At 61.7% G+C, this 26,981-nt stretch overlaps 3 protein-coding genes across 24 annotated transcripts in view; 1 reads left to right on the forward strand and 2 right to left on the reverse strand.

Moving 5' to 3' along the window:
• Positions 1-63: 63 nt before the first annotated feature.
• ZFYVE21 (zinc finger FYVE-type containing 21) lies at positions 64-12,179 on the reverse strand. 3 transcript variants are annotated; one of them, XM_055418638.2, is made up of 8 exons: positions 11,971-12,178; positions 2,786-2,836; positions 2,527-2,695; positions 2,109-2,184; positions 1,930-2,027; positions 1,603-1,650; positions 449-591; positions 64-352 (listed from the first exon to the last, which is right to left on the reverse strand). In XM_055418638.2, exons 1-8 carry the CDS (start codon positions 12,106-12,108, stop codon positions 317-319), a joined length of 759 nt encoding a protein of 252 aa, XP_055274613.2. In that variant the 5' UTR covers positions 12,109-12,178; the 3' UTR covers positions 64-316. The 3 variants fall into 3 exon arrangements, with proteins under 3 accessions (XP_055274613.2, XP_088685951.1, XP_055274614.2); XM_088829825.1 differs by lacking the exon at positions 11,971-12,178 and adding an exon at positions 10,911-11,311; XM_055418639.2 differs by lacking the exon at positions 1,603-1,650 and having other exon boundaries at positions 11,971-12,179.
• A 310-nt stretch (positions 12,180-12,489) lies between these two features.
• XRCC3 (X-ray repair cross complementing 3) lies at positions 12,490-21,714 on the forward strand. 6 transcript variants are annotated; one of them, XM_055418633.2, is made up of 9 exons: positions 12,490-12,516; positions 14,762-14,852; positions 15,074-15,207; positions 16,589-16,726; positions 16,860-17,072; positions 19,203-19,357; positions 20,950-21,162; positions 21,235-21,281; positions 21,362-21,714. In XM_055418633.2, exons 3-9 carry the CDS (start codon positions 15,153-15,155, stop codon positions 21,564-21,566), a joined length of 1,026 nt encoding a protein of 341 aa, XP_055274608.2. In that variant the 5' UTR covers positions 12,490-12,516; positions 14,762-14,852; positions 15,074-15,152; the 3' UTR covers positions 21,567-21,714. The 6 variants fall into 6 exon arrangements, with proteins under 6 accessions (XP_055274608.2, XP_055274607.2, XP_055274606.2 ...); XM_055418631.2 differs by lacking the exon at positions 12,490-12,516 and adding an exon at positions 12,851-14,650; XM_055418629.2 differs by lacking the exon at positions 12,490-12,516 and having other exon boundaries at positions 12,851-14,852.
• Positions 19,961-26,981, reverse strand: part of KLC1 (kinesin light chain 1) — a 62,916-nt gene continuing 55,895 nt past the window's right edge. For 6 of the 15 annotated variants that reach the window (XM_055418628.2, XM_055418621.2, XM_055418624.2 and 3 more), the window contains 2 exons: positions 20,484-20,556; positions 19,961-20,250 (listed from right to left, as the gene is read on the reverse strand). In XM_055418628.2, coding sequence (XP_055274603.2) covers positions 20,222-20,250; positions 20,484-20,556 — 102 coding nt within the window. In that variant the 3' untranslated portion in view covers positions 19,961-20,221. Of the gene's footprint in view, positions 20,251-20,483; positions 20,557-25,367; positions 25,704-26,981 lie in introns of those variants that run through there. The other 9 variants (XR_008684882.2, XR_008684881.2, XR_008684880.2 and 6 more) reach the window with 3 other exon arrangements.

The following is a 26,981-nucleotide window of genomic DNA, read 5'->3' on the forward strand; positions in this document are numbered from 1 at the left end:
CTGCCCGGATCACGTCTGGAAGAACCAGTGAACATCAGGGGACCAGAACCTTCTAGAAAACGTGGCCACTTGTAAAAACAAGGTCTATAGAGAGTATTAGCAGTAGTGTAGCTCAGCCTCTCCCCACCACAGTTAGGTATCAACAAGTGACAGACAAGTTCTAAAGCGCGAATGGTCTCGAGCGTTACATATTGCACTAGGCAGGCTCCGAAGGCTTGGCCACGTCTCCAGCGCTTGCAGGGTTAGTCGTGCCTGTGCGCCCGCGAGCAGGGGCTGCTGCCCCATGAGTGTCTCACAGGGAGCACAGCCCATGTGGTTACTGGTCCCGAGACTCGTAGAGGAGCTTGGCCGCCTGCAAGGTGACCAGAAAGAGAGGCGTGTGCCTGGCTGAGGCGGGTGGAGGCACCTCGGCTGGGCAGGGGGCGAGAGAGCGCGGAGCAGGAGGTACCTTGTGCATGGCCGCCAGCCACGCCGTCGCCTGCCTCCTACTGCCATCGGCGTCCTCGCTGGCCGTCAGCGTCAGCTGCGTCAGCCCCTCCGCCCCCGGGGCCGTGTACTGCAGGGTCATGCCTGTGGCCCTCGCGTTGCCTCCTGGGGTGGGAACAAGGTAAGGACACCCCGAGCGGCCTTGAGCACCAGGGTGCCGGCCGTCCCAAAGCAGCGGCCCCAGGCGCCCCCTCCCTGACCCTGATGCTGGCCTCACAGCTGGCCTCTCGGTGGGGCCTGTGTCAGGGCAGCGGCTGCCAGGTGGCCGACCCTGAGCTCACAGGGCGGGCAAGGGCCCGGGTCAAACACTTGGCGCCCCATGGCTGAGACCCCACGAAAGGCACAGTGGCGGAAGCAGACCCTGCCCCAGGCTACACCCGCCTGTCCTACTGGCCTCACAACCCCCCCACTGCTGAGCGCCAGGGTCAAAGTGGAGGAACCACGGCCACCTCAGGACACGAGCTCCTGGAAGCCCGTCTCTGGGGGTGACTGCGCGACCACCACCTGACGCCAGTCCCCGCAGCTCAGAATCCAGCCCGAAGTGCCGAGTCTCCAAGGCTTTCACAAGCTGCGGTCCCAGCTGCGTCAGCTGGCTTCTCCCCGCCCGGGCTCTCTGAAGGGGCACCACCCCGCACCCCGACCCCTGCTCTGGGGCAGCCCACTGCGCTCTGCCCACCACCTGCTCCTGGAGGGGGGCTTTCCGAACCGACGTTCAGCCCGACCCTCGACAGAAAGTGGGCGACCCTGCTGTGGACCGTGCAGGCGCGGGGACCCTCCCTGCCCTCCTCCGCCCCCCGCACCCCGGCTCCGGAACACGCTTCTGGGTACTGACCCGTTCCAGGAACGGGGCAGAGCAGGGCTGCCTGCGCTCCTGGAGCCGCCGCAAGGGGACCCCGCTCGCCGGGGAACCTGCCCCCGAAGCGGCCGCACGGAGCTCGCAAGCCGCCACCGGCGCCCCGATCCTCCCCCGACCGGGCCCGGCGGACACTGGCCGCTGAGCAGGGCTCCCTCTCAGGAGAGAACAGCCGAGCCCAGGGCACAGACGGCTTCAGGGTTCGGCCGCCTCGGGCCGAGTGTCGCACGGGGAGCCCCCCAACGCCCCGCAGACACGCTGACCTTCGGCGGCGGGCCGGCTGGCGGGGAGGCTGGCGTGAGAGCGCGTGTCTGCGGGCAGAAGAGGACGGCAAGGCCGGTCAGAGGGCAGAGACAGGGCTCGGGTCAGCCTCCGCGCTCGGACCCGAGGCCCAGGATGGGGTTCAGGGCAGAGGGCCGGGCCGGGGTCCCCGAGGAGAGCCGTCTCCGCAGACCCCGGGGGGCAGGCCCTGGGGAGCCGGCTGATGCCAGCCGCGAGGCGGGCCGGAAGGGCGCGCAGCGCACGTCCAGGGAACCTCCCCGCCTGCCACACCCTCGCGCGCGCGCGCAGCCCCCGGCCCGCGTGCCCACCTCCGGGAGGGAGGCCCTCCGTGAGCATCTGCACGGCGGCGATGCGCGCCACCTCCACCTCGCGGTGGTCGTCCGCGTCCCCGTCCAGAAGCAGGAACCTGCGGCAGACAGAGGCGTCCGTGCCACGGCCCTCCGAGGCTCCGGGCGCCCAGCGCCAGGCGAGGAGCACCCGCCCTCACCTCTGGTTGCTGGAAAGACGGCAGACCATCGTGTCCGGCTTCTCGGAGTTCCCGAAAGTCACGAGGAAGGTGGCTCCTGCGGAGGGGGCCAGACGTGAGTACGCGGCAGCCCCCGCGCCGCTCCCTCCAGGCCACGGACACGCGTGGAGGACAGAAGGGGGCGACGCGGCGGCGGGAAGGGCGTGACGGGGCCGGGGTGCAATGCCGGGGGCCAGACGCGCCGCCTGGGGCTCCCCCGGCCCGGATCGTAGGGCGCCGACCGCCCCCAGGGGACCCGCAGGGCAGCCCGGCCCGCTGCTGCCAGGAGGGCCTGCGGGCCGGGGGTGGGGGAGAGGGCTGCCAGGTCCCGGGGGGCCCGGGGCGGGGGGCCCCACACCCGGCAGGGTCCCACCCACCGACCGCGGCCCCCGGCGCTCACCGCTCAGCAGCAGCTTGAGCTGCCGGTCGTAGAAGTCGGCCTCGCGCCGCGACACCGGCGCGCACCCGGCGCACTGCCGCACGGGGTCCACGAAGCACATGCGCCGCAGCGCCACCTTCTGGCCGCAGCACTTGTCGCAGAAGCACTTCCCGCACCGGCGGCAGTGGTGCTGGGGACGCGGGACAGGCGTGAGCCCCCCGGGGGAGGGGGCCCGCCCCCACACCGCACCTGCGCCGCCCTCCCGCCCCGCCCGGCTCACCTTCCTGGTGAGAAAGTCAAACTTGGTGTCACACTGCATGCACCTCGGGCACTAGGAGACAAGGTGACAGGGGGTCAGGCCCCACGGCCTGCTCCTCCGGGAGCCCCGGCCGGCCGCCGGCACCCAGGATCGGCCAGGGCCCAGCCTGGAGACGGCCACGTCGTCACCCAGCCACAACCACAGGAGCACCCAGACCTGTCACCTGACAGTGGGGACGGGCTGTCCCCACGTGGCAAGGCCCGGCCTCCGCGGTGGGAAAGCTGCTCACCCCAAAGACGGGGATGGTGAAGTGCCGCCACCAGGCAGGGGGCCAGGAGCCCTGACCGCATGACCGTCACCTAACCCGCCCGCCCCCAGTCGGTCCTGGCCAGCAGGGCCGACCCGCCGTCCTCTGCCTGGCTTCACTCCGGGCAGCCAGAACCCAGGCAGGCTGTGCTCCTGCTCCCAAAGCAGGGCTTGACCTTGACACCCCCACCCCTCCCCCAGGCCCAACTCAGGGCAGGGCCGGGCCCACCGTTCCCAGTCGGTCTAAAGCCGAGTCCAGCACCTTCTCCAGGGGAGGGTGGTGGGCGAGGCCAGTCTGCAGACGCCCCCTGCCGCAGGCCGCCGTGGCCCTGCCCTGAGCAGCCGTCTAGGCTTTATGTGACCCCGTGACTGATGCTTTCTTATTTTCTCTTTGTTCTTCAGCAGCTTTCCCGCCGGGACACGGCCTGGCCCTCCAGAATCACCTGCAGGGTCTGCCCGCCTGGGGCACGAGCTGGCGAATCCCAGTGCTGCTGCCCCCACCAGCCACGCCACTGCCTCTCCTGGTAACTTCCGGAACCTTCCGTGTTTGGCACGCAGGCCTCCACCTGGGGCAGGGCCTCTGTGTGCCACACTCTCCCGTGACCTCACACATCTGCCTGCCGCAGAGTCCACTGGACAAGGGTGCAGTCGTGGAGGCTGACCCTGCTCCCCCCTTGCTGGGAGCCTCACATCTGAACAACTGACAGACCAAGTTCTAAACCAAGACCACAGCAGAAGGTAAAATACACTCCCCGAAAAGTACTGACATGAGCTAGACATCTTGTATTAATCTAAATAAACCAATGAGGTTATTCAGAAAACAGATTTTTAAACAAGGTAATTTTCTTAGGGGTTATATAAGAGAAAAGAAGCTTTTAAAATTATCAAGAGAACGATTTGACATGAAAATAGAATCAAATAAAAAAATGAGAGTAACGGGTGAAGACAGGGGAGTCGAGAATTCACAACTGGTCTGAGACCAGCCACACCAGAAGCAGACACCAGCCCAGGCTGGGGCCCAGCACTGCGCCCTGAGCAGCCGACTGGACCCAGGGAGAAGCCCTGGGGTGGGGGGACCACCATCCGGGGAGACGGTCTGGAAAGCAGCCCGCCCCCCCCCCATGAGGCCAAAGGTTCTGGAGACGCCTGCCCCTGAGGCCACACACACCAGGCCTCTCCCCACGGCACCCCCAGGGCCGGCGGGGGCTGGGGGCTCAGGGGAGAAGCTGGGCCCACAGCACTCGGTGAGCCGAGACACACACGTGTGCACACGGACGCACACATGTGCACGGGCGTGCGGCCACTGCCGGATCCTCCCTGGGCTGCCCCCCCCCGACCAGGTCAATAACGAGCCGCCAGCCACCTTCGGGGCCCCTGTGCTGCCCCCCAGGACTCTCACCCCACAGACGGGGGAGGGAGCTGGTGGTAAGGGGTCCCCACGAGAGGACGGAGCGGGGGCCGGGGGTCAAAGCCGAGCAGCCCCAACCCGTTCCCAGGAAGCCAGCAGCTGACTGGCGCCCACCCTGCCGAAGCAGGAGACTTCGAATGACGTGGGGGGTGAGTGAGGTGAAACCAGAAAGGGCCGCAGGAAGCCGGCCGGAGCAGAGGAGGCCTTCGGGGGCTGCGGGCTGCCCCTACCCCGCAGCCCAGCGCAGAGGCCCTGGAGGACTGCTCGGAGAAGGCGGGCTCTGCGACCAGCGGGCTCCGGGGGTGCTTGGGCAGCCCCTTCAAAGCACAACAGTCAGAAGACAAAAACTGGCGAGATGAAAGGAGCGTTTAGAGAGAAGCAACTAGAAAGAATGGAGCTTCAGGACAGCCGCCCGCCCGCCCTCCGAGGCTAGAGTGACCAAGGACCGCCGCCCCCACGAAGTCTTCCAAGACGCCAGGCTCCCACATGACAGTGTTTCTCAGGTTCCTCAAAAAGAAGTAAATCATAAAGGTAAGTTTCAAAGTTACACGGATTAACGCATCTTTGTTGAAAAGCAACCATTTTTAAAGAGTAAAAGCGTAATTCCTACAAATATAAAATAAACCCATGTCAAAGATTTAAGTCAATTAGCTGAGGGAGCAATGAAATATTAAAACAACAAGCTCACGGAGAAATCTGAGGAGCAGCCCCAGGGTCGAGGTGAATCTGACAACACGGTTCATGGGGCAGGGGCTGGGGGGGGCGCCTCCCAGGACGGGCCTTGCCTCTCTTGCAGAGCCCAGGCGCGGACACCGCCTCCCGAAGGAGCGCCCCACCAGCCACGGGGGCGTGGGCAGGTCCTGAGTGAGCGGGCAGGCCTGCGGGGCCCCGGCCCCCCACCACAAGGGACCCACCTGGGATCCCGGAGGCCAGAGACGGGGACCCCGTGGGCAATGTTCTCGGAAAGTGTCCTGCAAAGAGCCCCCTCCTCACGTGCCCTGGAGGAGACGCACAGACATCCCAACCACCCTCCACAAGCTGGACGGGGGCTGCAGGTGGGACCCACGGACCTGCTTGTCCTCTCATCGACCAAAACGACGTGCACACGAACCTCACTTGATGCAACATTCATTAATCTCTCCTTCCTTCGGGCCCTGGAACCCTGAGACAGTCCAGGGGTGACGCGCCTGACCCACCGTCAGCTCACACCAGCTGCCCCCCGCCTGCCCCGCCCACGCCGCTCCCTGCAGCCTGGGCCGCGCCCCCCATGGAGAAGCCCTGTCACAGTGATGCTCTGGAACATAATCTCTCCCCACCCAAGTCCACCTTTGCGTCTTGTGTGACACACCTGTGTCCCCCGTTTGCCTCTGAGAGCACCTGACGCCAGGACCACTACTGCCGGTTCCACCCACAGCACAGCCGCACCATCTCACACGCTAGCAGAGCCACGCTCAGAACCCTCCAAGCCAGGCTTCGGCAGCACGTGAACCGGGAACTTCCAGATGCTCAAGCTGGATTTAGAAAAGTCAGAAGAACCAGGGATCAAATTGCCAACATCCGTTGGATCATAGAAAAAGCAAGAGAGTTCCAGAAAACATATACTCTGCTTTATTGACTACGCCAAAGCCTTTGACTGTGTGAATCACAACAAACTATGGAAAATTCTTCAAGAGATGGGACATGAGACACCTGACCTGCCTCCTGAGAAACCTGTGTGCAGGTCAGGAAGCAACAGTTAGGGTTCCGGACACAAACAATGGACTGGTTCCAAATCGGGAAAAGAGTACATCAAGGCTGTATATTGTCACCCTGCTTATTTAACTTATATGCAGAAGTACATCATGCGAAGTGCCAGGTAGGATGAAGCACAAGCTGGAATCCAGATTGCCAGGAAAAATATTAATAACCTCAAATATGCAGATGACACCACCTTTATGGCAGAAAGTGAAGAGGAACTAAAGAGCCTCTTGATGAAAGTAAAAGAGGAGAGGGAAAGAGTTGGTTTGAAACTCAACATTCAGAAAACTAAGATCATGGCATCTGGTCCCATCACTTCATGGGAAATAGATGGGGAAACAGTGGAAACAGTGTCAGACTTTATTTTCCTGGGCTCAATAATCACTGCAAATGATGACTGCAGCCATGGAATTAAAAGACGCTTGCTCCTTGGAAGAAAAGCTATGACAAATCTAGACAGCATATTAAAAAGCAGAGACATTGCTTTGCCATCAAATGTTCATTTAGTCAAAGCTATGGTTTTTCCAAACACCCTCTTCCAACAACACAAGAGAAGACTCTACACATGGACATCACCAGATGGTCAACACCGAAATCAGATTGATTATATTCTTTGCAACCAAAGATGGAGAAGCTGTATACAGTTAGCGAAAACAAGACCAGGAGTTGACTGTGGCTCAGATCATGAACTCCTTATTGCGAAGTTCAGACTTAAATTGAAGAAAGTAGGGAAAACCACTAGACCATTCAGATATGACCTCAATCAAATCCCTTATGATTATACAGTGGAAGTGAGAAATAGATTTAAGGGACTAGATCTGATTGATAGAGTGCCTGATGAACTCTGGACGGAGGTTCGTGACATTGTACAGGAGACAGGGACCAAGACCATCCCCATGGAAAAGAAATGCAAAAGAGCGAAATGGCTGTTTGAGGAGGCCTTACAAATAGCTGTGAAAAGAAGAGAGGCGAAAAGCAAAGGAGAAAAGGAAAGATATAAGCATCTGAATGCAGAGTTCCAAAGAATAGCAAGGAGAGATAAGAAAGCCTTCCTCAGTGATCAATGCAAAGAAATAGAGGAAAACAACAGAATAGGAAAAACAAGAGAGCTCTTCAAGAAAATTAGAGATTCCAAGGGAACATTTCATGCAAAGATGGGCTCGATAAAGGATAGAAATGGTATGGACCTAACAGAAGCAGAAGATATTAAAAAGAGGTGGCAGGAATACACAGAAGAACTGTACAAAAAAGATCTTCACGACCAAGATAGTCACGATAACGTGATCACTAACCTAGAGCCAGACATCTTGGAATGTGAAGTCAAGTGGGCCTTAGAAAGCATCACTACAAACAAAGCTAGTGGAGGTGATAGAATTCCAGTTGAGCTATTTCAAATCTTGAAAGATGATGCTGTGAAAGTGCTGCACTCAATATGCCAGCAGATTTGGAAAACTCAGCAGTGGCCACAGAACTGGAAAAGGTCAGTCTTCATTCCAATCCCAAAGAAAGGCAATGACAAAGAATGCTCAAACTACCGCACAATTGCATTCATCTCACATGCTCGTAAAGTCATGCTGAAAATTCTCCAAGCCAGGCTTCAGCAATATGTGAACCGTGAACTCCCAGATGTTCAAGCAGGTTTTAGAAAAGGCAGAGGCACCAGAGATCAAATTGCCAACATCCGCTGGATCATGGAGAAAGCAAGAGAGTTTCAGAAAAACATCTATTTCTGCTTTATTGACTATGCCAAAGCCTTTGACTGTGTCGATCACAATAAACTGTGGAACATTCTGAAAGAGATGGGAATACCAGACCACCTGACCTGCCTCTTGAGAAACCTGTATGCAGGTCAGGAAGCAACTGTTAGAACTGGACATGGAACAACAGACTGGTTCCAAATAGGAAAAGGTGTACGTCAAGGTTGTATATTGTCACCTTGCTTATTTAACTTATATGCAGAGTACATCATGAGGAACGCTGGGCTGGAAGAAGCACAAGCTGGAATCAAGATTGCCGGGAGAAATATCAATAACCTCAGATATGCAGATGACACTACCCTTATGGCAGAAAGTGAAGAGGAACTCAAAAGCCTCTTGATGAAAGTGAAAGAGGAGAGTGAAAAGGTTGGCTTGAAGCTCAACACTCAGAAAACAAAGATCATGGCATCTGGTCCCATCACTTCATGGGAAATAGATGGAAAAACAGTGGAAACAGTGTCAGACTTTGTTTTTTTGGGCTCCAAAATCACTGCAGATGCTGATTGCAGCCATGAAATTAAAAGACGCTTGCTCCTTGGAAGGAAAGTTATGACCAACCTTGATAGTATATTAAAAAGCAGAGACATTACTTTGCCAACCAAGGTCCGTCTAGTCAAGGCAATGGTTTTTCCCGTGGTCATGTATGGATGTGAGAGTTGGGACTGTGAAGAAGGCTGACCGCTGAAGAATCGATGCTTTTGAACTGTGGTGTTGGAGAAGACTCTTGAGAGTCCCTTATACTGCAAGGAGATCCAACCAGTCCATTCTAGAGGAGATCAATCCTGGATGTTCATTGGAGGGACTGATGCTAAAGCTGAAACTCCAATACTTTGGCCACCTCATGCGACGAGTTGACTCACTGGAAAAGACTCTGATGCTGGGAAAGGTTGGGGGCGGGAGGAGAAGGGGACGACGGAGAATGAGATGGCTGGATGGCATCACCGACTCTGTGGACTCGGGAGTTGGTGATGGACAGGGAGGCCTGGCGTGCTGTGATTCATGGGGTCGCGGAGAGTCGGACACGACTGAGCGACTGAACTGAACTGAACTGAACTGATGGTTTTTCCAGTAGTCACATATGGATGTGAGGGTTGGACCATAAAGAAAGCTGAGCACCAAAGAATTGATGCTTTTGAACTGTGGTGTTGGAGAAGACCCTTGAGAGTCCCTTGGACTGCAAGGAGATCCAACCAGTCCATCCTAAAGGCAATCAGTCCTGAATATTCATTGGAAGGACTGATGCTGAAGCTGAAACTCCAATACTTTGGCCACCTGATGGAAAGAACTGACTCATTTGAAAAGACCCTCATGCTGGGAAGGATCGGGGGCGGGAGGAGAAGGGGACGACAGAGGATGAGATGGTTGGATGGCATCACCGACTCGATGGACGTGAGTTTGAGTGAACTCCGGGAGTCGGCGATGGACAGGGAGGCCTGGTGTGCTGCCGTTCACAGGGTCACAGAGTCGGACGCGACTGAACTGAACTGACAGCCAAACAGCAGCACAGAGCCGCCGTCACCGCTGCAACATGCACCACCCAGGACGGCAGGAAAGGGCGCGTATGCACAGGCCACAACAGTCTGATGGCCGCACACCCGGACACTCTCCTCGCCGGGGGACACACAGCTGCACTCACACAAGGCCCGAGCGAGGCCCAGGCCTCCTGCCGCGCCCTCCATGTCCCACCACTGCCCCCCAACCTGACGAGCTCTGAAGGCACACAGAAGAGCGAGTCCGTTATTCCTGGGGGCAGGAACCCCTCTGAGAAGCCAGGAGTCACAGATAATGTTCTGACATCGATAAGGGACGTCCCCGTGGGCCCGAGGTACCAAGGCGGCACACAGAGCCGAGCACCAAGCCAACAGACCCCCGAGGAACGACGGGCGCCGGCGGCTCCACACACGACCGGACACTCGTCCCCGCACAGCCAAGTGGGGGCAGGTGAAGCGGGGGACGGCATGTCCCCCCCCCCGCCATGCCCTCCCTACACCCTCCCCTGCCCGTTCCAAACCACACACATACCGGGATTGTGGCCCCGGAAGCACAGGGTGGGCTGAGCACCGCTGAGCCGGGAGGGCCGCAGGGGAACCCCCACCTCCCCCGAGTCATCCCAGATCAGATTAACCAGACTCCATCCGACTCTCCCAGCCTGAGCTCTCCGCCAGCACACTCCCCTCCGCCACTGCAGACGCGGCCCCTGCCCAGTACATGTCAACACGCACTTCCTCAAACTTGGGTCACGGCCACTGGGAGGCCTCCTCCCCTCCTCAGAGCTCCCTCCGCCTTCTTTGGCTGCTGAGACGGCAAACTGGGGTGTGTTTCTGGAGGGCACCCCGCCAGCCTTCCAGCACGAGAAACTTCCACTGGGGAGGGAGTGCCGAGGGCGACAGCACTTCTGCCTGACTCTTCCACCTCTTCTGGGAGCCCGCAGACCCCAGGCCGGGCCCCGACACCCTACTGCTCAGAGAGGACACCCAAGGCAGGGAAACAGCGAGGCAGTCATTTCAGGAAAAAACAAGGGACCCCGAAGACAGACAGAGGGGCCCCAGAGGGAACTGAAGAGCGAAAGTGCAGGGTGTCCAGGCAGCTTCCACTCACACACGGTTCTTGCTGGGAGCATTTCACGGGGATCAGTTGGGGGAAGAAATGTCTAAAATGGCCCTCGGGGACAACACCAGAAAAGGCTGACACGCTGGCCTGGGCTGAGGGGGTGGAGATGCTGTGGGCCCCGGGACTGGCCCGTCCTGGTTCCACCCCTCACGGTGGAGACGATCAACCGGGCTGGACCTCGGCCCCTTCAGCTGCCGCCTCCCAGGCCAGGCGGTGCTGCTGTGACTTCCCTCTGAGCCGTAATGACACCTGCCAGGCTCCCTCACCGACTCAGCTGAACGAGCTCCCAGAGGCGCGCTGGCTTAGAGAACGAGAGCTGTGATGTTACCGTTTTCGTTCTTTAACCACCTTTCAGCAGCACTAACGGAAGAGGCCGTGTCAGGAGAAGCACATTCCGTGAGTTCAGAGACTGCAAGCGCCCGGAGGACAAACGCGGAAAAGGGAGACCACAACTGGGGCGACAAGAAGCCCATGAGGGGGGCCGCCGCGGCCCCGCCCAACGCCCTGCCCTCTCGGAGCAGCGCGGGCCGGGCTCGGCGACCAGGGGGCGGGAGTGCACCCTGCCCCCGTCCTCCCCGCGGGCCAGCGCCCCTCCCCAGCTTCTGAGCGCTCCGGTGCCTGGAAAACACCCAATCGCATTCCTCCCGTACCTCCCCACCCTTCCCTGCGGAAAACCTGCCGCCGCGATTCCCGGGGCGGGGAGGAAAAGCGGTCAGCTAGAACTCGAGGGGCTGTAACTTAAAGCTTGTTCCCAAAGCGTGGTCTTTTCCCGTCTCCTAGACGCTCAGATGGACAGGAACGCACCAGGCTTCTCCGCCAGCCGAGAGCCACTGGCTTACGGGATCCGATCCAAACTCCTGAGCGCAGCACACAAGGGCACAAGGTGCCGCCCCGCCCCGCCGGGAGCAGGTGCGCCTCCCCGGGGAGGACGCCCTGCAGACGGCCCCCCGGCGACGCGCGCTCGCACCCCGCACCCCCCAGCAGCGCAGGCCACGGCGAGGGCCCTGCCGGAGCGCCGATCGCAGAGAAACGCTGGCCCCGCCCCGGTCCCCGCGCGGGGAGCGGCCGGCAACTGTCAGAAAAGTTCCCGTCCAGCAGCTCGACCCGCGGGCGGCGGCCGGTCCACAGACCACGGCGCAGCGGGCAGGGCCCGGGCGGGGTCCCGGAGGGATGTCGGAGCGGGGGGCCGCGCACCCGCGAAAAGGGCAGGCGGAGCGCCCGGCGGGGGTGGAGCCGGGGGTCCGCCAGGGAGGGCGGCCGGGGACGCGGGGAGCCGAGGGCGGGGCGCACCGCCCGGGAGGCCGGGCGGGCCCGGGGAGCGGGCGCGGACGCCAGGAGGGCCGGGGCGGCGGCCGGGGTCCCGGGGCTGGCGGGCGGCCGCGACCTACCTCCTTGTCCGGGACCCACGGCGGCTCCTCCAGGCCGAAGGGGCTGCCGTCGGCGCGGTGCTCAGGCACCATGCGCAGGCCGCTGGGGGAGCGCACCAGCTTCTTGGCGTCGCGGCGCGCGGCCACCTCGGAGGACATGACGCCGCCGGAGCGCTCGCCCGCGGCCCGCCGCCCGCAGCCCGGCCCGAGCCCCCCGGGAGCCCCGCCCCGCCAGCGTGGCTGACAGCGCCCGCGTCCAGTCGCCACGCCAGGCCCAGAGCGAGGACCAATCGGCGCCCGGGATCCGCCCCGCCGCCGCGTGCTCCAATCGACGCAAGGGCGCCTCCTCCGCCCCTCTACGGCCGACCACCAATGGTTAGCGAGGACCCGCCCAGACACGCCCCGCCCCCTCGGGGCGACTGAGACTTCGGATTGGCCAGTCAGTTGGCGACGTGGGCTCCGCTTCTCTTCTGATTGGCGCATCCGGCACAGGGCGCCCTGCACTCATTGGAGGAGGAGGCAGCAAGGGGTGGGGCGGCGCGAAGGAGCGTGCAGAGCGCGCGCGAGGTGAGGACGCGGGGCGGCCGCTGCGGTCCCGGGCGGCCGGAGGCCTGTGCGGCCTCGGGCGCCGAGACCGCTGGGGCGCGGGCAGGGTCGGGCTGGGCGCCCGCGCGGTCCTGCTGCCGGGATTCGCGGCGGGGCCGGCTGGACCTCCGCAGGGCCCCGATCGGCGGTGCGCAGCCGCGGACGGGCAGGAGGGACCGCGGAGCCAGGGCCCCCGGCGGGTCCCGGGGCTGGGAGGGGGCCGGGCGAATGCCGGGCAGGGCTGGGACGGAGGGCCTCGGTCCCGGGGCGCTGTGCGTCCGCGGCGGGGTCGCGGGGCGGGGCGCGGAGGGTGGGGTCGGGCTCAGAGCGCGCCAGGTGGGGAGCGCAGGTGCGCGTGGGCGGCAGGGTGCGGCTGCAGCGTCCGCTGGTCCATCGGGACGGCCCGGGCCGGGGCCCGCTGGACACGCAGGCCGGGGGGATGCGGAGTGAGTGCTCAAAGCCGCAGGGGCTGAAAAGAGGAGAGGTCCCCAGAGGAGCAAGTGGGTCCTGCGAAGGAAGCGGGCCCGACGTCCAGGCTGGCCGGCTCTGGAGAAACCACGGTGCTGGCCTAGGCCGGGGAGGACCTGTGTGGCCGCCCACGGGGTCCGGTGAAAGCTCCGTCCAGCAGCCCTGGGATGAAGGCGTGCTCATTGGCGCCCTTTCTGGGAAGGGAAGGAGGGGAGCAGGAAAAGAAAGGAAACGTCTTGGAAGGGAGCTGGACACCCTCAGGCAGGTCAGCTTCTGGATGACCGAGTTCTGCGGTCCAAACAGTTCCATTTGGAGTTGTTAACAGATGGGCAGTGCAAACGCGGGGTCAGGGGCTTAGAGCCCAGGCCTGGACGTGCATCCCAGGCCACCCAGTTGCTGGCTGTCTGACCTGAAGCTTGTTGCTTAACCACTCTGTGCTTCTGTTTTCTCGCCAGCAACACAGGGGTTGTGATATTCTGTTGTGACGTTCATACCTGTCACACACTTGGAAGAGACTGGTAAATGTCAGCCCTCTACCTTTGATGATTTTAGAGCAACAGCTTGGAGCTGTATGTATTGATCCTTTGACCTGAATTCAGAGAAAGAATAACAGGTTTCAGTGTCTGGGGATTTGGCCGGCGTCCTTCCCCAGGGCTCCTCCCTGGCTCCTCCCATCTGTTACCCGGTAGAGTGAGAGAGGCCCTGAGTGCATCAGTTCACAAAGATCTTCCCTCCTTCTCCCACTGAGTCCTCAGTGTGAATCAGTTAAAGCTGCCAGGAACCTGAGTGTTGTCCCCAGAGTGGGGGTGGGCCCGTCCCAGCCTGTTTTGGCAGCACAGAAGTCCTTGGGCCCCCTGAGAGCCTCAGAGACACACTAGCGTGATTCCACCTGGGGAGGAGTCTCTTGTTTGGCCCAGAGGTTCACATACTTTCACGCTCGCTCAGCACCAGCACCTGCTGTTAATTGTTCCCTGAGACCCCTGCATGCGACGCTCCTGGGAGCTGCCCAGGCCCGCCCGTGCCCACGCTGGGTGCTGCGGGGCACACACTTGTCCCTGGAGGCTTCACCCGGGCCCTTCCCGGGGCTCTCGGTCGGGCTCCCAGGCCCGTGTCAGGTACCAGCAGATGCTCTGTCAGCGGGCACTCTACTTGGGCTCAAGGCCCCGTGGTTGCTCACTGCTGACTCTCCTCCGTGTGTCTAGCTGCTCTCAGGATCGCGGGTTTTTCATCCAGGCACTTCCCGGCCGAGTCCCCGCATAGGCTTCTCTCCCAGAGTCATTCAGAATCTGGACCTCCTGCTCCCAGAACTGCCTCTAAGGGCCTGGGGCCACCCCACGACGGCTGATGGGTGCTGAGCAGCCAGGCCCTCGCTCCTGACCAGACTGTATGAGGGGGCGGGTGGCCTGTCTCTCAAAGCTTTGGGGACAACCCCATACCATCAGGGTCAGCAGTGTCTGTGCAGAAGGCTGAGTCCACACTGTGCCGCCCGCCTCGGTGTCGGGAGCCCTGGGGCACGGGCCTTCCTGCTGCTGCTGCTGGCCGCCAGGCCCAGCCTCAGCCGAGTGGCCACAGCCTGGCATGGCCGTCCCGCTGCCACCCTGGCCGCCACGCTGCCCTGGGTCGGGGGCCAGGGCAAGCTGCAGGCCAGGTAGGCAAGGTGTCCACTGTCCTTTGTTGGAACGGCTCGGCAGTCACGGCGGTTCCGACCTCCCGGGCGCCCAAGGGATTCACCACTCGCCTTCCCGCTCTCTCCATCCAGATCCCCACGGAGAAGCACTCGGAGGGAGTGTACCCCAGGGAGTGCAGCGTGGGCCCCGCTCGGGTGAGCCCAGCACCCACGCCCCAGAGAGGTAGGTCAGGGAGGGCCAGGGCTGGACACAAGCCCGCTTCTCACCTTCCTGAAGCGGATGAAGCAGGCTGACCTTCGGGGGGGATGCTCAGGGGTTCCTGAAACACACACCAGGGCTTCTGAGTTGCTGGAGAGAAGAGCCTGGGGCTGATCTCAGCGCTGTCCCTGGGACGGTGGGGAGTCGCCCCCAGGCTTGGTGACTCCGCTGCACTCGCCTCCCAGGCCGCTCAAGGGGGCAGCCGGCGTGTCGGAACTCGTGTCCCAGGCCAGTCATCCGTCTCTGGTTGCCCCCACTGAAGAAATGGATTTGGATCGGCTCGACCTGAATCCCAGAATCATCGCTGCAGTTAAGAAAGGTGTGTTTGCTGATGTTTATGTGACGTGATTGTGGCAAAGTGTGGCCCTGCACTTGTGCGCACTTTATGGAGAACAGTTTACAGGGTGGCCTGTCTGAGCCTTGGGAACCCTTTGCCTCCTGGCCCAGGACGACGCCCTGTTGCTGGCCTGTGCCGGGTGTGCGTTTAACTGAAAGGCTTTTTTAATGTTTATTTTCACTGAAGCAGCACATACAGTGTCCGAAGTGAAACGGGCCTCGTGAGCCTTTCAGCAGTGTGTTTGTATCCACAGCTGGGTTTCTGACTGCTGCTGCTGCCGTTGGCTGGGTCTGGCTTACGGCTCATCACAGGCCTCCGTCTCGGGGGTGAGAGCTGGCTTCCTCACGCCCCCTCAGTGGGACACAGTCTGGGCCACGTCAGCCGTCAGAGTTGTCACCGGGACGTCACGGCTCTCACAGACCCTGGGCTCATGACCGTTTCCTTTCTCGACCATCTTTGGTTTTCCCCGTAGCGCTTTCATGGGTGCGTTTCCTGTGCCTTCCAGTTATTCCCACACTTCGCAGGCTGTCTGCCAGGCCTCGAGGAGCTGGCCGGCCCTTCCAGTCTGCTGGCGTCTGGGCGCATCTGTCCCCAGGCTGTACCAACCCCTCCACTGCCCAGCTGCTCCCCGCACCCCCTCCGTCTCCCGTCCCCCGGATGGCTGTGAGGATGCTGTGCCATTAGGTGCTGAGCACTGGTGGACCGTGGACAGGAGCCCCGAGTGTGTGGGGCTGGGCTGCTCTTCCCTCCTGAGGCTCCATCTTTCCCTTTGATCAGCAGAGAGCATCTCTAACTGCAGCCTTCGGCGTGTGTATCTGAGGCCGTTCTGGGAAAGCCGGCTTTCACGCTCCCTTACGCTGTGCTATTTGTCCTTTGCTCTGTGTGTGCTCTGTTTTGCCTTTTTCTGAATCGACTGGATGTATCATTAGCCCTTCCTTTTTTCTAGTAGTTTAAAAATAATACACTGATCTAAGCTCAGAGTTACTCCCTTTCCTCCCAAACACCAGCTCTCGGGCCTCTCACGCCATAAACCCCCTATGGTGCCGCCAGCGAGCTGACTCTCCCTCTTCACTCCCTGGCCATCCGCGGGCGGGCACAGTGGATGTTCATCTGGGTCCCTCCCTGCGGCTCCTCCCTGGCAATGCACACACAGGCCTGTCTCGGGAGATGTGTCCGGGGGCCGCTGCTCCCCGCCCTGGGGACAGGCCCCTTCCTCCCTGACCTGTCTCCCAGGGTCCGTGCAGCTTCAGGGAGCAGGTGGGCCCACTGGGCCCCCAGAGCTGGCGGTCACCCGCTGTCCCTGTGTCACTGTCGCCGCGGCACCGCGTCTGACCGCATCCTGCGACTGGTTCTGTGATTTCAGCCAAACTCAGGTCAGTGAAGGAGGTCCTGCATCTTTCTGGGCCAGATCTGCAGAGACGGACCCACCTCTCCAGCCCCGACGTGCAGCTCCTGCTGAGGGCAGCTGCCTTGCTCCTGCGGGGACATGGCATGTGCACAGGTGCTGGGGCCCTGGCGTGGGGCGTGGGGGGCCTGGGCGGGGAGCCCGCGGGGCTGGGGCCCTGGCGTGGGGAGTGGGGGCCTGGGCAGGCCTGGGCTCACCTGCTTCCCCCCGCCCCCGCCGCCACCCCCAGCGCTGCACCTGCTCCGTCAGGAGGGGCTGTTCCCTGAGCAGCACCAGCGCCTGAGCCTGGGCTGCCCCGTGCTGGACGCACTGCTCCGCGGCGGGCTGCCCCTGGACGGCATCACCGAGCTGGCCGGACATAGCTCCGCCGGGAAGACCCAACTGGCACTGCAGCTCTGCCTGGCTGTACAGCTTCCGCGGCGCCACGGAGGCCTGGGGGCTGGTGAGTGCAGGGGATAGGGGTCCCGACCTGCTGGTCCCAGGGGGCCGTTTCCCACGTTTCCCATCTTTTCACACCCAGAGGGGTCCCCTGCAGTCTGAGCGCAGAGCCTGGGGCCTGCCCGCGGGGACGAGCTGGCCTGGGGTGCCTGTATAATGGGCGTCCCCCACAGGGGCCTGGCCCACGGCCGCCATGACCACATTAAACGTGGGTCTGTTGGACATCTTGCTGGGAAAGCAGCCTCCCCGAATCAGATCTGAAAGCCCTAATTTTGGAAGGCGTGGTACTCCCCTCTGGATGTGCGCAGGTGCCGTGCGGGGACCGGGGCTCGGCCACGTGGGGAGCACACAGGCCAGCTGCCCGGGATGACCCAGGACACGGGGCGCGCAGGCAGCCCTGACCGCTCAGGGCGGCTCTCCTGGCTCCTCACCCCGCCCCCGTCTGAAGTTCTGTGGGAGCAGGACCAGGTCACAGCGGGTCGTGCGCTCACAGACGGGCAGACTTTGTCAAGCTGTGGCGAGCAGGGGCCCGTCTTCACTGCGGCGTGGGGGCCTCTGGCCATGGCGGCATGTTGCCGTGGAGCGCGGGCTGCAAGCACACAGCTTTGGGCACACGGCATTTGGGCTCGGCCCACGTGGCCCAGGGCTTTCTCAGCTGTGGTTCTCGGGCATGGCAGCGGCAGCTCAGGGCCTCCAGAGCACAGGGCACGTGGGGTCTTCCTGGACCAGGGCTTGAACCTGTGTCCCCAGTGCTGGCAGGTGGGCTCTGACCCACCAGGGAAGCCCCTGACTTAGTTACTACCCTTCCACCCGCCGACGGTCACATGGGTTGTCCACACCTTGCTGGCACGTGGCTCGGGGGGACCTAGGGGTGATGCTGGGTCTCGTGGTAGCTCCGTGGTTCCAGACTGTTCTCAGCAGCCGCTGCACCGTCTCCCTCCCCAGGAAGGCTGCAGGAGGTCCCCAGGCCCCGCATCCAAGCTGGCCCTTGTCCCTCTGACCCAGCGTGGGCGCATCGTCACTCTGGCCCCAGCCACGTGCCCCTCGTGAGCAGTGGTGCTGAGCGTCTCGCCACGAGCTGCCGTCACCCGCGTGTCTTTGGAGCAGGGTCTCTTCCTGTCTTCTGCCCATCTGGACCCTTGGGTTATCTGTCTTTCTATGACGGAACTGATCTAAATGATCTGTGTGTCATCTGGACACAAGACTCTTAACGGATACACAGCTCGCAGTATTTTTCTTCCTCGAAGTTGTCTCCTCACTTTCTTGATGGACTTTTGAAGCTGTTCTTCACTTTGATGATGTCCCGCTTACTGGGCCTTTCTCACTTAGGCTTTCTGCGTCGTAGTTAAGGATCCACTGCCTAACCCGAGGTCTAGGGTTTGTGCCTGCGTTTTCTCTTGAAAGTGCTGTGGTTTGGGCTCTTGTAGTTGACCCATCGTGACTCAGTTTTCACGTGTGGTGTGAGGTCCAAGTCTGATTTCGTCCTTTTGTACGGGGGTGTGTCTGTCCGTCTATCCCAGTGACATTTCTTAAAAAGACTACTGTTTCCCACTGAACTATCCTGGGACCTCTGTGGGTACCTGTGGCCCCTGGTTCTTTCCAGCTGCGGGACTCGGGCTGGATCTTCTGGAGGGGGTTCAGGCCCCGGTGATGTGTTGCCAGTGTTTTGTTAACTGGCTTTTCCAGGCACAGCAAAGACTGTTCCCTCCACGTAGCCTAGAACTGCGGGAAAAGCCTCACAGTGGGATCTGCTCCACGGCGCCTGGGTGGGGCCCCTGTGTCAGCAGGAGGGCCTGTTTCCATGGGGCCTGGGAGGGGCTCCCCATGTCTGCATGAGGGGGTGTTTGCACAGGGCCCAGGAGGGGCCCCCCGTGTCTGCAGGAGGGCCTGTTTCCACGGGGCCTGGGAGGGGCTCCCCATGTCAGCAGGAGGGGGTGTTTCCAAAAGCGCAGGCCCCTGAGAACACCACCCACTCCCACCTGAGACAGCCCAGGGGAAGACCCCCAGGGTGACATCCCATTGGCGAGGTGGGAGGCAGGTGCCGGCCAACCCTGTCCTGGGTCAGAGGGAAGACGCACAGGGCAGCGCAGGAAGGGAGTCGTGAGCCAGCCGCTGACTGCGCCGCGCCTCCCAGGGGCTGTGTACGTGTGCACGGAGGACGCCTTCCCTAGCCGCCGTCTGCAGCAGCTCATCGCCCAGCAGCAGCACCTGCGGGCAGACGTCCCAGGGCACGTGATCTCCAAGATCAAGTTTGGCCACCAGATCTTCATCGAGCACGCAGCCGACGTGGTGAGTGTCTGAGGGGAAGTCAGCCGGGCCGTGCACATGAAGCCCAGAACCACAGTCAGGCCCCGTGCCCGCCTGCAGAGCGTCACAGCCTGGGGTCCATGGGTCCCACTCAGGCCAGCGTTATCCGGTGCCTGGACTTGGGATGAACTGGCCGTCCTGTGTGTTTCTGCCAACCTTGGTCCCGAGGAGACACACCAACTCCTGCCCCCGGGCAAGTCCCCGCGTCCCCACCGAGCAAGTGCCTCTGGCTCCTGTTCACCGGGCCGCAGAGATGCCTGCTGCCCGCAGAATGGGTCCCGCTGCCCCAGCCGGAGTCGAGTGGGGTTCTATTCCTCTGAAGGGGGGAAGGCCCCTTGCTGCAGCCCTGGGACCCCAGCCAGACAAGCCCCCTCAGACTGCCAGCCGCCGGGCGGGGCTGCCAGGACACCACCACGTCTGGAAGCCATGCCCGGGGAGGGGGCGGGCGGCCAGCTGGGGTTGTCATCTGCGGCTGAATAACGAGATGGAGGGCTCAGAAGGGAGCTGGGCGGTGGCGAGCAGAGCAGCGTGCCCCTACCTGCGCCCTTCCCCACTTAAAGGTTGCTATAGAAAGAATGTCAAGTAAAGGGTAAGACATACGAAGTTTAATTTTTAGAAATTTACAGTAAAGTACATGATCACACGTAGCCCAGGGTAGTGACAGAGCAGCGGCCCAGGCTGGGCAGGTTGCGGGCACACGGGCCGTCCTGGGGCCCCGCGGTGTGAGGCGTGGGGGAGTCAGGGCGCTGGGACAGAGGTGTCGGTCAGCTCTGCGGGCGCTGCCCCAGGCCCTCCAGCCTCATGACCTTCACGGCGTCACCAGGCCCTTGGGGCACGCACGGCAGCTCAGGCCGGACTCCTCCACGGCCAACTCACTGCAGAGGGGGCGGCAGGTCAGGGCTGGGGTCCGGGCCCCTGCCCGTGGGGCTGCGCCTGGCAGCGGCTCAGGCAGATCCCCCGCCCTGTGCCCGCCCGGGACCAGGGCCCAACACCCACCCCTGCACAGATGGCCTCGGGCCCAGGCCCCCTCCACCTCCCGGGAGACGCGGTCTCCACGCCCGGCCACCCTGGGCAGTCTCGACCCTGCACCCCTGTTGACGGGACTCACGCTCAGGCTGGCGTCGTCCAGGCCGCTGCTGCTGCTGTCGTTGTCCACGGAGAGGGGCTCTGCCAGCGGTGCCCTGCGGGCGAAGCACAGGACGGATCTCACTCGGGGGGGTGCGGGCACGGGCAGCTCCTGGGGGTCCTAGTGGGGGGGCCCCCGAGGATGGCTGAGCCCGACACAGTGCTAAGGGCCCGCTTGGCACCCTGGAGCATCGCCGGGCCCAGCCCGGGGGTCTGTACGCCGGACGCAGGATGGTCAGGCCCCGCGCCGCGCCCCACTGGCTGGGTGTGGGCAGCCGGGGTGGCGACAGGTCAGCCTTGGTGATGCTGCTGGGTGCAAGCGGCAGTGCCTGGCTCGGGGCCATGGACGGGGACAGGCCTGGCCTGTGACGGCCCTGGGAGGGGAGAGGAGCAGGGCAGGGTGGACTGGGGGGCTCTGAGCAGGCACTGACGGGCCTCCTGGCCCCCAGGACACCCTGCTGCAGTGCGTGAGCGAGAAGGTGCCGGTGTTGCTGGCACGGGGCATGGCCCGCCTGGTGGTCATCGACTCCGTGGCAGCCCCTTTCCGCTGTGAGTTCGACAGGGCGGCCCTGGCCCTTAGGGCCCAGCATCTGCTGGCGCTGGGGGCCAAGCTGCGGCGGCTGAGCTGTGCCTTCCGGAGCCCTGTGCTGTGTGTCAACCAGGTGGGCCTCCCCCCAGCCCCCCGGGAGGCTGGGCCGGCGGGGTCCCATCACTGACCGCTCTGCACCCTCCAGGTGACGGAGGCTGTGGAGGAGCAGGATTCAGTGGCTGGGCCGCCAGGGTGAGTGACACCCTGAGGACAGAGTTGGGGTGGGAGGTGCTGGTTCCACAGGTGACACATGGCAGTGTTTCCCGTCTCAGGGTGTCCCCAGCCCTGGGAATAACCTGGGCCAACCAGCTGCTCGTGAGGCTGCTGGCTGACCGGCAGCGCCCCGAGGAGGCGCCTCTCGCTCCGCCTGGCCGCACCCTCAGGGTGGTCTTTGCCCCCCACCTGCCGCCCTCATCCTGCTCCTACACAATCACCGCCGAGGGCGTGCGGGGGACGCCTGGGACTGCGTGCGGCTGACCACAGGGTCCAGGACCCCCCACGGGGGGGGGAAAGCTGCCCCCGCTTCAGGAGCCAGCTCGGCCCATCTGCAGAAACCCCTCTGGGCCCATGAGGACTCGTCTACAAGGGCAGCCGGCCCCGGTGTGCCACAGCAGCTGGGACCTCGATCCTGGCCTTGTTGGGGACAGGGAGGTTCACTCCAGCAGGAACTCCTGCCCAGATCCTGCTCCCCCACCACGGCCGGCGCTTCTGCACAGAACACGAGCCCTCTGCTCAGCCCGGCCACGTCCATGCGGTGTGGAAGCACAAGGCCCCGCAATCACCGAGGACACGCTGGCCCAGTTCCAGAAGGGCTGAGTCACCCTCGTCCACTGTTGCCATGCCTCTGCCCACCTCCGCCAGGCAGCTGGCCCAGCAGCTGTGGACCACCATGCACCGGGTGAGGGCGCCCGCCACCCCGGGCCCTCAGCAGCACTGGCTCTCTGCTGAGGGCTCCCCCACCCGACGGCCACTCTCACCACCACTCTGCTCGGGCCCCGGGGCAGGCCGACCACGGGCCCGCCCCATGGGCTCACAGGGTGGGCCGCCAGCCCTGGCCGTCAGCACTATGTCTGTTGTGTGTGGTTCTAGGACAGGATGATCCATTTCCAGCTTTCATCATGTTTTCAAAGTAGCCTGTGACCCTAAAAGACTGAGCAGCGAGTGTTAAATAGGAAAAGCTGCTTTCAGGGTTGGAGTTTGACAGAAGAGCCTTTCTGCAAAGCACAGAGACTTTACAATAGGAAATAAAAGTTTATTTTTGTAATTAAACAGTTCCAATGATTTCCTAGGCAAGTCACACCCACAGTGAGAAAAGAACGGCCTCCCCAGTCGGAATACTGGCCGACCCATGCTGCAGAGGTGCGGACCGGTGCCCACGCACTCACATGCGCCCTCGGGGGCCCAAACACCCGCCCAGCTGATGGGCATCCTGGGGGGGGCCACCACCACAGGCCATGGGGCTCTGCAGTGGGGTTTCCTCTCCGTGTCTCAGGAAGGAGAGCCTGCCCGCCTGTCCCCAGCCCTCAGCCGCCCACGCCCTAGGATCTGCCGGCGCAACACCACTGCGTGAACCACCCATGTCCCCGGCATGCGCGTCTGTTTTGGGGACTCCACGGAGGGTGCGTCTGCCCAGCGCCTGCACTGACTTGAAGTTCACCTGGGCTGGCGCTAAGTTCCGCTTTAGTGTCCAGAAACCCCAGGATCACTACATCGCTCGAACACAAGCGCAAATAGAAACCCTTCAGAGGCTGGCTCCACACAGACGTAGCAGGCCTTCCCAGGAACTCGTATAAAATCCAACGAGAGCTGCACACTGTAAACCTCCTCAGGGAGGCTGCTACTTCCCCATGATGGGACGTGCTATTCCTAGCAGTCTTCTGGCCCGACAGAGGAGTACTTTTAAGTTTCAGAAAATAACCAGCTGTATCCCTGCAGTGCCCGGGGGAGGGGCAGGCGGCCAGAAGGCCCGGGTCCCCCGACCTTCGCCCCGACACACCCCTGCCCTCACAGTCCTGCGGACGCTCAGATCTTCCACAGTCTGGGAGAGTCTGACTTGTCAGGATGTAGAAATGGGTGCTGGTCCCAAGGGTCCCCTCACCAGGAAAGGAGGGCGGGAGGGCCCCCCACTGCCTTCTGAGCATTTCACCGGGCTCCCCTCAAAGACCGGAGCAGGGCGCCCCCCGCTGAACAGGCCGGCTGTTAGCAGCCCCGCCCCGCTCACCCAAACACTGTCCCCACACAGCCTTGCAAAGGGAACCACACCCTCAGGAAAGCGGCCAGCGGGCTCCATGCCAGGCCAGGGTCAACCAAGGGCCCTGCAGAGGCGGTCTGTGTCCACCAGCTGGGCGCATCCTGTCCTCAGCCCCAGGCTCGCTGTTTCCGAAAGCCCTTTGTTTTTCCAGAGACCACGGTCACTAAGGCAACCTGGGTGGGTTTCACACGTCCTGAACCAGCTCTGCGGCTGGAAGAAAACATGAACACAGTGGAGGCAGGAGCTGGGACCATGCCGTGGCCCCCTCTGGGCTGTGAGGGGACAGACACATCACCCCCCGACCTAAGTGGGCACCTGAAAGGGCCACAGTGCCCATGTGGGGACACGGCTCTGCTCGCCCTCGCCCTTCCTTTCCACCACCTCTGGGGAGCACTCAGAACACCCTGACCCCTGAGCAGCTGCAGCACACGGGGCGTCAGGAGCCCCAGCCTGGAGGCCCCCCGGCCCCAAGGATGCAGCAGCACGCACACGCAGCACGCACAAGCAGGCCCCTGTGCAGGGGTGGTCCGTTCCTCAATTAGAGAAACGACCCAAGTTAGTGCCCCACCTCGCTGTGACAAGACCCCAGGGGGCCGCTGCCTCCCCACCCCCCCGCTGGGGTCAAGGACACAGGCAGCACGGGCTCCCTCTGGGGAGAGCCCCAGGCAGTCACAGCACCCGACCCGGAGCAGCTCGCGAGGGAAAGGAGGCTGCGAGCGCCTTTGCTGGGACACCCTCCACCTGATTGATCAACAGGAAAATGAACGAGGCCTGGAACCTGACGGCACCAGGACGCCCCCCCCCCGCCGAGACCCTCCTCAGCCTGCATGCGCCCCGGGCTCATTGGGCGCCACCTGGAGTCACCCTCAGCGAACCAATCTCAGGACTGATTTGAAAATGCTTGTGTCAGAACCACCCTTTGTTACTTAAGCCGACAAAGAAGAGCTTTTAAAAGGAAAACCCGCATCGCCACGCACCCGGGGCACAGGGCCCAGGAGGGGCGTGGGCTGCGGAGGGACTGCGACGCGGGCAGGGGCGGGGGCTGCCCGCAGCCCCTGGTCACCGAGTCCCGTTCTCCAGTGTGTTTACTGCTCCCGTCTCTGTGAACAGCCTTGACCAGCACGACAGCTGAGGTTCCAGAGCCGGGCGGGGTCAGCAGGCAGTGGCCTCACCGTCGGCTGTGGCGGCTCATGGGCATGAGGGCTGCAGAACTTAACAGGACTCAGGAAAGGAGGCGGCCCCTGAAGGGGGGGGACCAGGGCCAAGCCCTGAGGGGCTCTGCGCGTTAGCCTCGGGGCTTAACTTAGCACTGCCTCACCCGGGGGCCTGGCACTCGGAGCCCTCGAGCCCGCCAGACAGCGCCTTCGTTCCCGCGTGACAGAGCACGCAGAGAGGTCACTCTCCCAGCGCCTCACGGACGCCGGCCTCCCAAGGTCTCGGCGCTGACTCATGCCACAGGAGTCCTGCCGCTCAGACGTGCGTGGGCAAGAAACAAGAACTGGGCGAAAGGGCTGTGTCAACTCCCGACCTTCTGAAAACAAAGGGACTTTCCTTCACCGTCCTTACCAGGCACGCATCGTCCAGGCCCCATGCAGCCCCTGACCAGAGGCCTGTACAGTCACCCCGGGTGCTCGGGGAGCGGGGGTCAGCACACCAGCTGGCCCTCCACCGCCTAAGGACATCACGGTCAGCAGGGGGACTGAGGCACTGGGAGCCATGTGCAGTGCCCAGGACGCCTGGTCCAGGGGGCAGCTGCCCGCCCCAGGTCACAGGAGGGCCAGGGGCCCGGCCCCACACGGAAGACAGAGAGGCCACGTCTGACGGAGAGGGGGATGCCAACGGTATTAAATGCAAAGATAGCCGGTTCGGGTGAGACCTGGACAGGTGACAAAGTGACTGTATTCATCTTAGTAAAGTTTCAGGTAATTTATAAACACTGAGCAGCTTAGCCACACGTTATATTAGTTATACACCCCGGCACCGCTGGAGGTTAAAATCATAAATTAATAATACACATTAACAACTGGTCAAGTTTCGTCATGACTTCACCATGCAGCTTTTAATCGTCAATCAACATTTTGAAGACCATTTATATGCTGAGAATGTTCCCAAAGCAAGCACTCCCACAGTTCAATAGTTAAGTCCGTGCCGACTGTGAGGACGTCGTCCCGATGTCTCCTTTTCTGGGATCAGGAAGGCTAAACGCTGACAGGCTGTGCTGAGACTGTGCGGAGCCGAGGCCCCGCCTGCATGGTCAGGAAGGCGAAGGATGCTAAAGCGGGGTGGGGCTCCTTACTTGGAAATGGTCTTCGGCCGCCTTGCCACCCACGTTAAGGACATTCAGGGAACTGGCTCGCTTCATGCTGCACCGGCCCGGCGGACATGCAAGGACAAACCGCCAGCATGTGAGTCAGCACAGGACTGTCAGCACGGGCCCGGGCCGCCCCTGACCGGGAGCAGGCCTGCAGCTCACCCAGTTCCCAACACAGATGCCCCAGACAGACTGTATTCTGCACCCCTTAGATAAAGTCACCGTTTCTCTGCGTCTTCCTCGGCAAAAAGCCTGTCTCGGAGTGCCACAGATAAACCTCGACGTCCTCAGAGCCTCCCTTTCTCAAGCCTGGCGCCTCCCCGAGCCGAGAGGCCCTGCCAGTGCTGCCCGCAGGCCCATAAATGCAGCCCTGAGCAACGGCATCAAAGAGGACCCGCAAGGCTCCCTACTGAGATTAAACGCATGAACAGACTATATGTTTCACAGATGCTTCCATATTAAATCTAAGAAAACACAAATAACCTTTTATAAGTAAAACTGAGGCTAGAGTTTCTCTGCCTAGAAACCAAAATTTAAAACAAATTTCATGGTTTTGGACTTTCACAAAACATAGTGATTTGTACATATATTTACTTTTTTCTTCGATTTGACACCTTTAAGATACTTAATATATCCTACAAATTACCTACAACCTAAACTTAAATTATGGATAGTTGTAAAATACTGCATTGCTTACTGCCACTATGGATGAACTCAAACAGAAAGTCACCTTAGCTTTAAAAGCTAAAAGGACTAACAGGAAGGGTGATTTTTAAGTGTTTTTAATAGGACCAGTAATTCTGCATCTGAAATGTTGACATCAACAGTGACCACTATGCTGAGCGCGTGGCTGTGAGGCTGAGCACAACCAGACGCACACGCATGCACGCACGCACGGGCACACCAGCTGCAGGGACCCAGAACTGGCCGAGTGGCCACCAGTGCTGCACGCAGAGTGCCAGGCACACAACAGGCACGTCCTGGGGTCTCACCGAGCAAACAAAGCCTTAACTGACTTATGCCCAAGTAAAACTCGCTCCCCAAACTCCCCCCCAGGACAGGACAGAAATATCCCCAGGAACCTGGAGCCCTGCACAGCTTTTCCTCTGTCCAGAACCTCTGAGGAGCAAAGCACGGAATCAACCCTGATCACAAGCGCGGACATCTGGGCAAGCTTCACGATTCTCCAATGTAACTGGCCAGCTAGCGTTTTCTAAGAAAGATATACCACCTTTGTGCTCAAACTTCTCTTTACAAGATGAGATGAAAGAATACTTTGATGCTTGTCAACACCTCCTCTGAATCGCATCCTCACCCTGACTTAAACCCT

The sequence above is a fragment of the Moschus berezovskii genome, chromosome 21 (assembly GCF_049115385.1).
Source record: "Moschus berezovskii isolate FMDL1 chromosome 21, NW_MosBer_1.0, whole genome shotgun sequence".
In the NCBI taxonomy this organism is placed as follows: domain Eukaryota; kingdom Metazoa; phylum Chordata; class Mammalia; order Artiodactyla; family Moschidae; genus Moschus; species Moschus berezovskii.